This window comes from Colias philodice, chromosome 24 (genome assembly GCF_061535455.1).
Source record: "Colias philodice isolate Cphi_HAF_F1 chromosome 24, ilColPhil1 Martin Lab GWU primary, whole genome shotgun sequence".
Classification (NCBI taxonomy): domain Eukaryota; kingdom Metazoa; phylum Arthropoda; class Insecta; order Lepidoptera; family Pieridae; genus Colias; species Colias philodice.
Window position 1 is genome coordinate 2562824 of NC_143109.1, and position 14778 is coordinate 2577601.

The 14778-nt window shown below is 33.0% G+C and overlaps 1 protein-coding gene across 7 annotated transcripts; it reads right to left on the minus strand.

Annotated features, from left to right (window-relative positions):
- Nucleotides 1-3044: 3044 nt before the first annotated feature.
- LOC149477643 (uncharacterized) lies at nucleotides 3045-10404 on the minus strand. 7 transcript variants are annotated; one of them, XM_089710217.1, is made up of 14 exons: nucleotides 8503-10391; nucleotides 8230-8307; nucleotides 6871-7576; nucleotides 6439-6780; nucleotides 5922-6363; nucleotides 5387-5763; nucleotides 5043-5250; nucleotides 4752-4915; nucleotides 4441-4654; nucleotides 4216-4301; nucleotides 4080-4138; nucleotides 3913-3995; nucleotides 3754-3836; nucleotides 3051-3677 (listed from the first exon to the last, which is right to left on the minus strand). In XM_089710217.1, the coding sequence occupies exons 1-10, from the start codon at nucleotides 8610-8612 to the stop codon at nucleotides 4255-4257; spliced, it is 2688 nt and encodes an 895-aa protein (XP_089566343.1). In that variant the 5' UTR covers nucleotides 8613-10391; the 3' UTR covers nucleotides 3051-3677; nucleotides 3754-3836; nucleotides 3913-3995; nucleotides 4080-4138; nucleotides 4216-4254. The 7 variants fall into 7 exon arrangements, with proteins under 7 accessions (XP_089566345.1, XP_089566343.1, XP_089566344.1 ...); XM_089710215.1 differs by having other exon boundaries at nucleotides 3052-3677; nucleotides 3913-4138; nucleotides 8503-8630; nucleotides 8726-10391; XM_089710216.1 differs by having other exon boundaries at nucleotides 3052-3677; nucleotides 3913-4138; nucleotides 8503-8630; nucleotides 8787-8805.
- Nucleotides 10405-14778: the final 4374 nt, after the last annotated feature.

Below are 14778 nucleotides of genomic sequence, written 5' to 3' on the forward strand. Positions count from 1 at the left end.
CACATCACCACGTGAGGATTACGCCTATTTCTATTACTACATTTGCTTATTATTGCTTGAATGGTCTGGAAGTTTCTGGAATTTATTGATTTGTTTCATTTGTTACTGCAACGTTTACGTTTTTAAAATAAACTAGCTGCTCCAACAGACGTCGTTGTACTCTATTGCCCCTTTTTCGTGTTCTTTATCCATAAGAAGCTTCCTTGTAGATTAACAAAAATTTTGCGATTTGGTCGAGCTGTTCTCCAGTTTTAAGCTTAGCAAAATAATTAGCGATTCATTTTTATTACATAGATTCCTAGTAAAGCTAAAAATTACGTTACTTACGAGTTACGACGCGACGAGAAAACAAAATACATATGATTTCTACTCATGAAAAAAAATTGTGAAGATTTACCTGGAAAGGCTTTGTCTCAGCGCATTGTAATAAGTGTGATCATTATTAGAGGTGACTAACGAAATCTAGATACATATTAACTTTCTGCATGGGTTTGTTTTTGTATTTAACTCTATGGGTTTGTAATATGTTCAAACAATTGATATTAACAAGAATGGTTTTCGTTAGATAGAGAATGCCACTTTATGATTTAGAAGCCATTAGATACCATTTCGATTTTTAGGGTTTTGGAATAGATAAGTATACGTAATAACCAATATCGTGTAGAATGTCTAAGTTTTATTGTAAACTCGACTCTGTTGTATTAAAATAAAGTTAATTTTACTCTACTAGACTGTAAACATTGAGGTCATGCATCCTTTTTTCAATATATCAAGTCAAATAAACAATTTAATATTAATACGCATAACTCATTTACATAATCGTTTCGTAAAATACAGCTGAGTACATATTTTGCAGGTTTTAAGGTTACGTCATGAGATACAATAATAATTAATGTTATATAACCGGTACTTTTCGTAATAACAAGATATCAAAATGATTATTTTAACAAAAACATATACATGTACCTTTAATTATAAATATCTCATCAGTTTTTGTAAACATCTTCTTAAAAATATTTTGACCGATTTTTATAAATTTGTGTAAAGTTCATTCATGTGAGGACTGAGGAGTAGCAGTGAAAGCATATTCGTTGCAGAATTTTTGCAAGGTTCCTTTTTATGTAGCTGTTGCGTAAGCTAGTGCTTTCTATTCCTACGGCCTACCATATGATTTTATTTTTAATAAACAGCAAAATCATTACATGCAAATCTTGATGCCTGTGCTTTACAAATCTGAATCTGTTAAGCACAGGCATTTACAGTTATGTGTTAATGTATTAAAAATTTAATACAGTAAATCCCATTCTCATTGAACACTAAAGCCATAACTGCTGAGTCTTAAATCATGAAACTTTGTTCATAAATTTGAGCAACGACTCGTTCTTACTTCACCCCAGACAGCCATTATACAAAGTTAAAAAGCTTCATAGCTGAGTATGTAAATCTATATTATTTCTCTATGTGTATTAATATCATCCTAAATACACAGTTTAAATTTTTTAACTATTCGATAAATTTAAAATAACGTAGGTATTTAAAAAGAATAAACGAAGTTATCGTTCGAAGAAAAAACGTGCGAATGTTAATTACCACGCGCGTACAGATTCATTGAGTCTTTAATAAACATAAACAAAACCATTAGTTACATAGAAATCAAACTATCATACTAATAAATAATAATAGAAATGAACCATTTCCTATACATGTATATTTGTATGTATGTATGTACCTATTGTGCTCAAACAATGGCGGGTCACCTTGGGGCTTGCATAATGCTTTTTGTTTCGACCCAATAAATTAGACGAGAGGTCTAATCAGTTCGATCTTTTGGAATTTTCCGCAAGAAAAGACGGGTCACCTTTGTGTTTCGTAAGAAGTTATTTAGTAGGTGACTGATTTGTTTATTTAACAGTCCTATAGTTTTGTATTTATACCTACTAGCTGTGTCGCGCGGTTTCACATACGTTAACTAATTAACTACGTTATTGCGAATTATCATAAAAATTCGCTCAGGGGTTATAGCCCATGAAAAAGTTCCAAACATTATTACGAACATTAGCGTTAATGATAAGTAGGTTTTATAAAACAATACTTACGAAAGTATGTTTCTGTGTTGTATTTTTCATCTAAACAACTCTATAGGTGAAGTTAGTAATAAAGCTAGATTTGGTTTTAGAGAAGGCTCATCAGATTTTTGTCGGGGTGATAAATAGGGTAAAAAATCTATCACGCGACAAGATGTGACACGTGAGGGAAGTTAAAAGCTTTGTCTTAAATAAATATACAAATTTCGTATTATATTATGATTATATTACACGACATTGTTCCCCTTCTGTTTTGATATTGCATTCAAGAAAATTTAAATTGTAACCAAAATTTAAAAGTTCAATAGTATGTGCTTAAGGTGATTGCTACGATCTGTTCCCAGCCAATGTCCCGCTAGATGGCGCTGAATTCTACATTTCTAGTTTATTTGAGTTTTTGCGTAATTGGAAAAGATTAAGGTCGTAGGAATAGTCATGGCGATTACTGAATATTATATTTTATTTAAATATGTCATATCATTGCCTTAAAATCCACCCAATTCGGTAAAACCATGCGTTTTAACATCTGTCATTGCATACAGGGTCGTTTACACACACAGACGTATACAAAAATGATAAAGATTTAACTCTAGATGGCGTGAATCGTGAAACACAGACGTATACAAAAATGATAAATAAAGATTTAACTCTAGATGGCGTGAATCTAAAACAAGTTTTCCATTTTTCTGTATGGGTAGACAAAACTTAAAAACGCCACCTGCTACGGTTTATATTATGAACGATTAGCTTTCCGCCCGCATTTTAAAAAAAACCCGCATAGTTCCCGTTCCCGTGGGATTTCCGGGATAAAACCTATTCAATGTGTCCAAGTTACGTTCTATATGTGTGCTCAATTTCATTGTAATCGGTTCAGTAGTATTTGCGTGAAACACACACATACACATCCTCACAAACTTTCGCATTAGTAGGAAGTAGGATTGTTATAAAAATAAAAGTTATATTTGTTGGTGTAAGTAAACTATTTTATTGTAATTTTGGGAAATAAATAATGTCAAAATTGATTACAATAAAAAGCAGTTTTATTTTATTACATTACACTATTGTTTTTTTTATCAAAACATGTATTTGAAGAAGAATATACCGATCCATGCCTATTCACTCAAAACTAATAACACTAATGATAAGTAAATTATTTCAGTAACATTTTTTTTTTTTTTTAAAGGCACCCGTCATCACAGGGTGTTCGCGCCACCTCTGGATTATAGTCCAGAGACATTTTTTGCTTTTTATTTATTTTTTTTGTATGGATAATATTAAATTACAATTAAGAAATACAATATAACATACTACTTTAAAACAAGATAAAAAATACTGGATTAAATTACAAATAAGTAACTTTTACTAAAACATAGTAACATATGATTTTGCTTTTAGCTAGTAAGCATGTATGCCTAATGAAGTATTTTTCACCTTCTGGTTTTACAGTAAATACAAAATAAAAAGAAATATACAGTGGTTATGTAGATTCTATACAAACTACAACCAAAATACAATTATAACAAAAATCGTTTGACTTGTGATTTCACTCTCTGCCTTGAAACTTCCTGTCTTGAAACCACTGCTACACTGGTGCTGCAAAGAAAACATACTAAATATATTTGTTACTTTTTGACAAATACTGTTTGGCATTCATTTCAAACGGTTGTACCATCAATCTCCAAAACTTGACGGTACCTCCACTGCACTCTCTGCCTTGAAACTTCCTGTCTTGAAACCACTGCTACACTGGTGCTGCAAAAAAAACATACTAAATATATTTGTTACTTTTTGACAAATACTGTTTGGCATTCATTTCAAACGGTTGTACCATCAATCTCCAAAACTTGACGGTACCTCCACTGCACTCTCTGCCTTGAAACTTCCTGTCTTGAAACCACTGCTACACTGGTGCTGCAAAGAAAACATACTAAATATATTTGTTACTTTTTGACAAATACTACAACCAAAATACAATTAGAACAAAAATCATTTGACTTGTTGATTTCACTCTCTGCCTTGAAACTTCCTGTCTTGAAACCACTGCTACACTGGTGCTGCAAAGAAAACATACTAAATATATTTGTTACTTTTTGACAAATACTGTTTGGCATTCACTTCAAAATGGTAGTACCATCAATCTCCAAATTTGCTCTAAAATAAAAATCGCCTTCTATTCTTTGCTTGAATTTTCAATTGATGTTGCAGGAGCATTTTTCACTGGAATAATAATATAATTTATTATATCTAAATATAATATTTTTTATTCAGATCTTTTCACGTAAAGGAGGCCTGTGTCCCACCAGTTGGAACATATTGATGGGCTTTATGAAGTAAATAAAACTGTGAGTGTACATACCATTCAAATCTATACATTTCGCATTTTTTTGAACACGTCTCAATATTATTTCAGGCAGAATACAGTTTTTAAAAAATTCAGATAATTTGGGCATCATATTACTGATAAATTCATTATCTCGACAAACTTCTATTACAGTCAAAGGTTTAGTGACTGAAATAAAACATATGAAGTAGCACTTATTCATTTTGCTGACACGCATTTGTCCTTGGATCTGAAATAAAATTTGAATATAGTAAGAAATTTCACATTATACCTATTAGTGTCTTGTTTAGAATTTTAATGTGTCATGTAATAGAATTTTAATTTACTTGATGGTAATAATCATGCTTTTTATTCATGACTAAAACATTATTATCCAGTTTTAGAGGAAAATTCTTCTTTTCTAGTGCAGCTGCTTCTAGGCTTTGATCTCTCCTAGCTAATGATGGAAAGCACTTGATCTCAACAATAGCTCTCTCATTTTCAATTATACCTGTAGCAAATTATCATAAAATATAAAACACTGAGAAAACACTGTTTTTTTTTTTCTCGCAATTATAACTACATAGTTATTATCTTTGCTAAACACGAAGATTGAAGTTTGATAAAGAAAAACTTACCATCTGGACTACCTGCTAAAAATCCAAATTCTTCATCAATAAAAAGACCTGAAGGTCTGACAATTTTATTATATTGTTGCATGAACATGCTTTTTGCTACATTCTCATATTGCTGCCCATATAACATATCTTTCGTGCAAATATTCTTTTTATACAGAATATCCTTTACATGATTGTGGCATGGCGTGGTGGTACGGCGTTTGCAAACCTGTGAAGAGAAATATCCAGAAAAACTAAATGCATGTTATGGTTTACTTTAGAAATGTTAATTTTCTAGATATTTTACCAGAAATATATGTTTATATACATTTCTGCTAACATCATTATCACACCACACAACTCACCATTCCAAATTGACTGGCAGTCAAACGGTCACTCCTATGAGTATTATATAAATCATTATCATGCTGTCCTACAGTGGAGATTTCAATCAAAGCAATGTCTTCTGGTGACTTTTGGAATTCTGTTAGCCGTTCTTCACACTGTATTTTCAACTGTGCTTCATCAATATCAATAGGATCACAAGCTTCGGGTCCATAGTGCTTATCTGGTTGGGATTTCTCTCTTGGAGCAAATAATCGTTTGCGTGTCGAAGATTGCTGTCGTATTCTGCTCTGTTCCTTCCGTTTTATGTACTTTTTAAAATGTGTCCCTGGACTCTGTGTGGTCTGCTTTTTCCATGCAGTTTCATGCCATTTGTGTCCCTTAGCAAGTGATAGGCCTGAAAACATATTTAAATGTTATATTTCAAAAAAGACATGTTGCATATTGCATATAAATTAGAATAAATGGGCTGGAGAATAATGATATTCCATAGCCACAATCAAAGAATTTCTTGCTGGTTCTAATAATTCCTGACTGTTATTACTGTATATTTACCTGCCACATGAACACGCCGCTGGTAAGAACCCCCTTTTCCTAAACTTATTCGTTTTCCACAGTTGAATTTGTTTATTACGCTCATAAAGTTTTCTGCCACATTTGTTGTCTCATTAGACAAACGACCTGCCTTCAAAGCAATTTTTTCATTGGCTGCATAAATCAGAGCCCACACCTCTGGAGCATTATTTTTCAGACTTTCTACATGATTTTCTTCCCTCTTTTCACTTCCATCTGTTAATGTTTTATTGACATTGCAGTAATAATCCTTGCAGTTTTCATGTACTCCGAATACATGAAGTGGGACATTTCTCAAATCTGCTGCCATAGCAGTATGCTCACTGCTACACATGATAATTTTCCGTGCTACTAGTGTAAGCTTCATCACCTTCGGCTTCAGAATATTTCGCCCAGAAAGAGGGAGTTTAGTGTTGGCCAAGATCTAAAAAGCACAAAATATAAATACAGAATTCACTGATCTTGAATTTGACTTTACAAATTTGATTTATTAATTTACCTTGTAGAGTGCACTGGTATAGTTTTTGATAACATGATTCTTGCATTCAATTTTTTTTATTATGTTCCCATATGACACTTTCTCTTTCAATTTTGCAAACACCGAGGAGTCTCCGTCACCAATAAAACTCAAATAGCGAAGTTGATGTATTTCTTCACTCTTTTGAAAACCTTCCACAATAATATCTGATTCCATTGCTGTAGATGGTCCAGTAAAATTTTTGCAGCAGTTATGTGCTTTCATATCCAGGTTTCTCCTCTCATAATATTGACATGTATAACAATATTTGTTTCTAACACCAAGAAATAGACATTTTTTAGTTTCTTTACCAATAATGCAGGCCTGGAAATGAAAAGCAACACTCGTAAAAATAATGTACATAACAAAAATGTCATAAAGAACTAAATTTGTTTTAGTAAAATATTAACTTACCATACCAGATGATGAATTAAAGTTATGCCCATATGACCTTTTCAACCATCCTCCATCTACATATACAGTAACAAATGGAACACCGTCTGAAGACACATGACCTTTTTGTATTGCAATTGATCTCTCTTGTTCACCAGCTATTTTAATTTCCTCTGTCAAATGTTCAAACCACACACTGCCTAATTTTTTTTCAATACGACGAAATTTGTTAGCTGACATTGTTGGAATATCCATAAGACTTGTGATATGAGCTGCTTGAGTGTAGAAGCTACCAGATGTGACAGTTGCCCACACAAATGCAGTATTTATTTTATCACTGCTCTCCGTAAAATGCCTCCACACTTTATCACACATACTGCACTTGAAAATCAATTCACTTCTAAATCCATCAAGCCTTTCACTAACAAATTCAATTTGTGAAGATTCACACATATTTCGATGTCTTTCCATAAGAAATGCCCACTGTATTACATGCTTCAAGTCCACAATGCGATACCCAGATATTCCAGATAAACATTTATTTTGACAAGGTTCCACAATCAATTGAAATGAATCAATTTCCGGATCAGGTTGCGGCCAATGAATCTCTACAGGTTCAACCACAGGTTCAGCTGTCATTGTGCTAGTACTAGGAACACTGTAGGTGGCCTCTAGGCGGATTTTCGGTTTTACACGAGCATATGTTCTTAGTTGTGTATTCTGGGTACTGAAAGAAAAGAAACAAATTGTGATCTAACCATAATAAAAGTATAATACGTATATCCTAGATCTATTTTCTCCTTTATCAATATTTCGTGGGTTTTTTACGCCATCTTATGGTTTTAGACTAAAAGCAGCACACATGACAACTTACTGACCCTACATAACTATAAGAAGATCCCTTTGTAAATGAGTATAATATTACAACTCGATTATCTCGAAAACTATCAACCTTAGAGAAAAAATACAAAGAATAAAAAGGGTTTATTTTAGGCTATTCTTGCCGATAAAACCATAAAAAATAGGTATTATATAGACTAAAAAAAAAATTCTAAATTTCGACTAAGTCCAGATCCCGTTGTAAATGAGTATATTATAACTCGATTATCTCGAAAACTATCAACCTTAGAGAAAAAATACAAAGAATAAAAAGGGTTTATTTTAGCCTATTCTTGCCGATAAAACCATAAAAATAGATGTTATACTGACTAAAAAAAAAAATTTCAAAATTTCGTCTGTCCAGATCCCTAGCGCCCCCAAGGCTACACTCCGACCCGTCATCAAAATGGCGGCCAGGCGCATTAGCAATTTGCGGGGATTATACCTACATGTAGTGTTCCTTTTATGAGCAACAATAAACCATGCATAATTGATACATACATTATAGAGTTATCTATGACGATTTCTTCATTCACTGGCTTCTTCTTCGTTTCTTCAGTACGCCAAACTTTCACACGGCTGTAATACAATATATGAATGAATCTTTTGCATGCCGAAAATGTAGGTAGGTAAATAAATAGATACCTCGTGTCATCGTGAAATAGCGCGAAATCCCTACATCCAAACTTGGCCGTGTTTACGTCTTCGTAACTAATTCTGTTTCTGGCTTCTTAGCCAGAAACAGAATTAGTTGTATTATGCAGGTTCACTTACCTCCCTTCACCATAATATCTCTTCATTGAACTTCGAACTCGTTTCAAAGATTTGCGCGCCCCCGAATATCCGTGTTGCCTGTACGACGCCTTGCTTGTTCGAACAGACATTTTAGGCGTAATCTAAATCTGAAAACAAATGAAAAACAAATGAAAAACGAAAGAATGCTTACTTTTAGACACTCAGTATTTGAATAAAATATAATAATATCGTAAGTCACAACCATATGTATTGAAAGATCGCAATTCGCAAGTGAATTGAAGAAAGATACCTAGGGTACTTACCTAGTCAGAATCCTTTATGATTGAGTTGCGTTCTGAAATAAGATCTAGAAAAATAAAATATTACAGTAAAATTTACTTATCTTTATATTTCAATGTTATCTTTATATACCTGGTATAAATGGCCGACGAATAAAAAAAAATCTTATTAGATTAGCGATTTATTTTAATTACGGAACAAAAAAAAAGGATTGTAAGTAACTGAATTATGTTTGTTTCTGAACGCACCATAAGTTTTCGACGACGCGCGACGTGAACGGAGTACGAGTAGAGTTATAGGTATACCACTGAGCAAGTAAGGTATACCTACCTACTTTGATAAAACAATCTAATAATATTGTGTGTCTGTCTGAAAATTCGGAAAAGCATATTTTGCCAATATTTGCAAGTTTGTGACTACTTTCGTAGTTTAAATATAGTAGGTAAAAAACAATGGTAATGTAAATTCTAAACAAACTACTACCAAAATACAATTAGAACAAAAATCATTTGACTTGTTTATTTCACCCAGAGGCCAGAGGTGGCTCGTGACAAAATTGTATAGGTGTTCACTTGAAATAAAACAACGAAAATACAATAGCGTTAGCGGGATGATTTATTACAAAAAAATGAGCACCACATTTTATAAATGTCTATAACACTAAAAATTACAAAGTACAGGCTATTTCAAAACGAATTCAATGATTATCAATAATTAGTAAATCACCGAATTTGCATTCGCGAGCGTAGGTATCCATAGTGTTTGTCACTGACGGTCACTGACCTCTATAACTCAGTGGTGTTTGTGTGGCAACGTCGCGCGCGCAATTGCTATGGTCCGGGAGCCAGCAGCAGATTTTATGACCAAGTTCCTCTCAAGCGGTAATTAGTAAAATGCATCAGCTGATACGGGAGGCTACAACCGCTCACCCCCCCAACCGAGCGCCAGCTGACGTTCACGAGGCTTTATAATACTATACTCTCATGCGTCTGACGAATTATCTCTTGAGAGGAAATAGTTAACCAAATTTGCACCTGGCTCCCTAACCATACTGTCATGCGATGCGGCAACGTTGCGTGAGAATCAAAACGCTACTTGAGTACGGTTTATTATGAACGATTGTTATAAAAATAAAAGTAATACAATATACATATTTGTTGGCGTAAACTATTTTATTCATCATTAATTTTGGAAAATAAATAATGTCTAAATTGATTACAATAAAACGCAGTTTTATTTTATTACATTACACTATTGTTTTTTTTTTATCAAAACCTGTATGTATTTGAGTAGTTAGTAGCATATTATATTCTGAATTTCTGATCCATGCCTATTCACTCAAAACTAATAACACTAATGATTTGTAACAGTAAATTATTTCAATAGGTAGGTATTTGAACATTTCCCAACAAGACGTAAGAATAATTATTCGTAGGTATACAAGATACAATAACAAATCTAATACACTATTTATTATTTTATTATTTACTAGCGGTCCGCCCCGGCTTCGCCCGTGGTACATGTTTACGTTTTCTCTCCATAAGAAGTAAGAACCATCCTCGTACTTCAAGGAATATAATAAAAAAAGAATTATCTAAATCGGTTCAGCCGTTCTCGAGTTATGCGCTTACCAACACATTTTGCGATTCATTTTTATATATAAGACTAGCGGTCCGCCCCGGCTTCGCCCGTGGTACATGTTTACGTTTTCTCTACATAAGAACCATCCTCGTACTTCAAGGAATATAATAAAAAAAGAATTATCGAAATCGGTTCAGCCGTTCTCGAGTTATGCGCTTACCAACACATTTTGCGATTCATTTATATATATATATAAGATTATGTGAAAATAACCAGGAAGGTGAAAAAAACATATTTACGAAAACATAGTAACATATGGCTGTCGCTACAATAATTATACTTCAATTTTATCTTTTTATACCTAGTAGAACTGGCCGACGAATAAAAAAAATCGTATTAGAATACAATATATTACGGAACAAAAAAAGGATTGTAACTGAATTAGGTATGTTTGTTTCTGGGCGCACCGTTTTCGACGACGCGACGCGCGACGTAAGTGTATAGGTATAGGTACCTACTTTGCTAAAACAAACTAATAAAATTGTGTGTCTGTCTGAAAATTCGGAAAAGCATATTTTGCAAGTTTGTGATTACTTTGATAGTTTACCGATTTATAATAATTGTAATTGTAATTGTATAATACATATATCATTTGCAATGTGGTGAAATTTCATAAAAATCACGGGCCAATTTTTTGTTTTGAATCCCACCGAAAATATAATTGCGTTATTAGAATAATTAATTACTATACCTACCCACGATCAATTATTACAATATAGTCTCAAATGCATACTAGAGAAATATTGCAATTTGATTCAATTAAAATGCATAGCATACAAAAATAAATTCACAACACAAGAAATTCCGCGCGCAAATCATAGCGCGTGTCAATGAAATCAAGAATGTTTTATATCAAGCCGACGGGGACGAGCGACGACGCGACGCCGAACAAAAGTACCTACGACGGACGACCACGCTTCGAGTTGCCAAACACACAGCCAAACAACAATAATGAGTAATAAATTGTTTACAAAAAAAACAAGTTTTCCATTTTTCTGTATGAGTAGACAGAACTTCAAAACGCCACCTGCTACGGTTTATATTATGAACGATGGTTATAAAAATAAAAGTTATATTTGTTGGTGTAAACTATTTTATTGATCAATAATTTTGGAATTTAAAACTGTCAACATTGATAACAATAAAACGCAGTTTTATTTTATTACACTATTGTTTTTTTATCAAAACATGTATTTGAAGTACCATATAATATTATGCTGATCCAAGCATTTTCACTCAAAACTAATATCACTAATGATTTGTAAAAGTAAATTATTTCAATATACATTTCATAACCAACAAGTAAGAATAATTATTATTATTCCTACCTACAACAACAAACCTAAAACACTATTTACTATGGGAAAATAACCAGGAAGGTGAAAAACATTATATTACCTATTATTTACGATTTCGACGCACTCGACTTTTAGTAAAATATAGTAGGTAAACATAATATTATGGTTTTGATTTTTGCTACTAGTATAAGAAAACTGCGTGTTCAAACTACTTGTTTGTCTGTCTGAAAATTCGGAAGTACTTTGGTAGTTTACCGATTTATAATAATATTGTATATATCGTTGTTTAAAAAATATTCAAACACAATAAAATATGATATACTGATTTATCACTGGTTTCAGTGATGAACTGATGAGTCAATGTTAGCCACTATACTTTCGTCATACGTGTGTATGATTGATGTGATTTGCAACGTGGTGATATTTCAGAAAAATCACGGGTCAAATTGTCCCACCGAAAATATAACTGCGTTATAAGAATAACTATACCTACGATAAATTATACATAATACAATATAGTCTCAAATGCATACTAGTGAAATATTTTATTTGAATCAATAAAATAAAAAAAAAAATAAAAAATAATAATAATACAAAAATAAATTCACAACACAAGAAAATCCGCGCGCAAATCATAGCGCGTGACAATGAAATCAAGAACTTTCGAGCCGACGCGACGCGGACGACGAAGGAGCCTAACAAAAGTACCTACAATCATAGGCGGCTCGTGACAAAATTGTATGGCCGTGTTCACTTGAAATAAAACAACGAAAATAGGTACCTACAATAGCGTTAGCAGTACAAAAAAAAATGAGCACCACATTATAAATGTCTATTTATACACTAAAAATTATAGAGTATTTCAAAACGAATTCAATTATTATTTAGCAATAATTAGAAAATCCCCGAATTTGCATTCGTGATCGTATTCATAGTGTTTGTCTACACTAATATTATAAAGAGGAAAACTTTGTTTGTTTGTTTGATTGTAATGAATAGGCTCATAAACTACTGGACATTTTACCAATGTTTGCAAGTTTGTGATTACTTTGATAGTTTACCGATTTATAATAATTGTATACTTATATCATTGTTTAAAAATATTCAAACACAATATGATATAGGTACTGATTTATCACTGGTTTCAGTGATGAACTGATGAGTCAATGTTAGCCACAATACTAATCACGAACAATAATGAGTAATAAATTGTTTACAAAAAAAAACATAGTTTCTAAGGTCATTAGTTTTATTTTATTTTATTGTTATTTTCTTTGAACGATTGGAAATGAAATTACTCAATTTTTACACAGAACTTTGATTTATTAGAATTATGCTCATTATGTATAAGATAACGAACGCGAATGCACGACATCTAGCGCGTCAATGTCTAAACATCGCCTTTCGTTTAGACATTGACGCGCTAGATCTGTAATAAGTATATAGTCTATGCGCTAGATGTCGTGCTTTATGTCGTGTTTCGCTTGGCAAAAGTCACGCACACTACTGTAGAAATGTCAAATTTTTCCGGTATTTTACTGTTGTTTTTCTAAGTAAATATTGTAAATTATTGATTAAAAAGGTCGAACGCGCACACATTTCATTATAGAGAAGTGATAAAATGATTAGTTTTAAAGAAATAGTGTCTGTGTTAAGTGTTTAGAGGTAATCAAAAATGTATGGAGGGACGGTCGGAACATCAACCTTAATTCAATAACGTTACTATTTCAATATTATGAATGTGCGAAATTTACTAACATTTTATTAATTTTCGTTATATTAACATACTAGCGACCCGCCCCGGCTTCGCACGGGTGCAATGCTGATACTAAATAGTTAAATACACTACAGAGAAACTGTGAACGTTGTTTAGAAAAACATAGCGGCCCGCTCCGGCTTCGCACGGGTATAAAATAGATAGCCGGGCGGCCGGCCGGTACCGCCGCAAACGCTACGTCCCGCAATTTTTAAATCTGTAATATCTTCGAAAATATTCACTTAAATCATACGGTGTAAAGGGCCATATAGATCTATATTAAATGAACAATGTATTTAAGGTATTTAATTGGTTAAGGATTAATGCTGTATTTGTTAAAATCGCATCGAAAATTAGCCATTATTTGTCGTAAAAAGTAAATGACAAAAAAAAGTTATTGTGGGTTATCCATAAGAGATAGACATATACCATCGCGGACTTTTCTGTAGACCTTTTCAATGTGTATAATACTTAGTACATTATTTTGATAAAACTCGTAGGGTTCAGACTGCGTTTGCAATGTAAGCGGAAAAAATGTAATTTTTTACGACATCACATTAGAAACCTCAAAAATAACAGTACTTCTCCACTATTTAATGGATGTTATTATACATATAAACCTTCCTCTTGAATAACTCTATCTATTAAAAAAAACCGCATCAAAATCCGTTGCGTAGTTTCAAAGATTTAAGCGTACAAAGGGACATAGGGACATAGGGACATAGGGACAGGGAAAGCGACTTTGTTTTATACTATGTAGTGATGTAATAGTTATGAAATAACCAGCAAAAATGTCTCAGTTCCAAGTCTACCTCAACCCAAACGCTACATTACCGGCCATTGAACATAAAAATGTTGTAACGGAACACTCATCTCGTCTCCCATTGAAACACAAACAAAATGCAACAATCAGCCCCTTACAACACTAACCAGCCTTAACTGTATGACATCACACGCATCTGACCTTGCACTATTGAATTTTTACAAAAACCGGACGATCAAAAGCTTCCAGACTATTATTCGCTTCTGGGAACCGAACCCAGGACGTTAGGGTAGGTCACAGTGACTTTAAGGTCACCTTGTTGGTCGTTGACCTTACCCTTGGTGAGACCTGGTTTGGAGGTCGGGTAGGGTGGAAGTCCTTTGAAAATATAGCGTCTGGACCTATAGAATTTTGGTTACTAACTGCACTTATTTTTTGGGGCATTCAAGCTTTTCTTTTGCGTGCGTTCTTTTGAATTTGGGTTGTCTATAGTCTGCACTAAACACTTGTATACATAACACACATATAAAATCAAATTACAGATATCAAAAATAGAT

Excerpts from the sequence above, each read along its gene's own strand:
- LOC149477643 (XM_089710219.1), bottom strand. The coding sequence starts at position 8,612 with ATGTCTGTTCGAACAAGCAAGGCGTCGTACAGGCAACACGGATATTCG. Across the intron at positions 6,781-6,870 it reads TTAATTCATCATCTGGTATG|GCCTGCATTATTGGTAAAGA; the intron begins GTAAGTTAATAT and ends TTTCATTTCCAG. Across the intron at positions 6,364-6,438 it reads ATACCAGTGCACTCTACAAG|ATCTTGGCCAACACTAAACT; the intron begins GTAAATTAATAA and ends TGTGCTTTTTAG.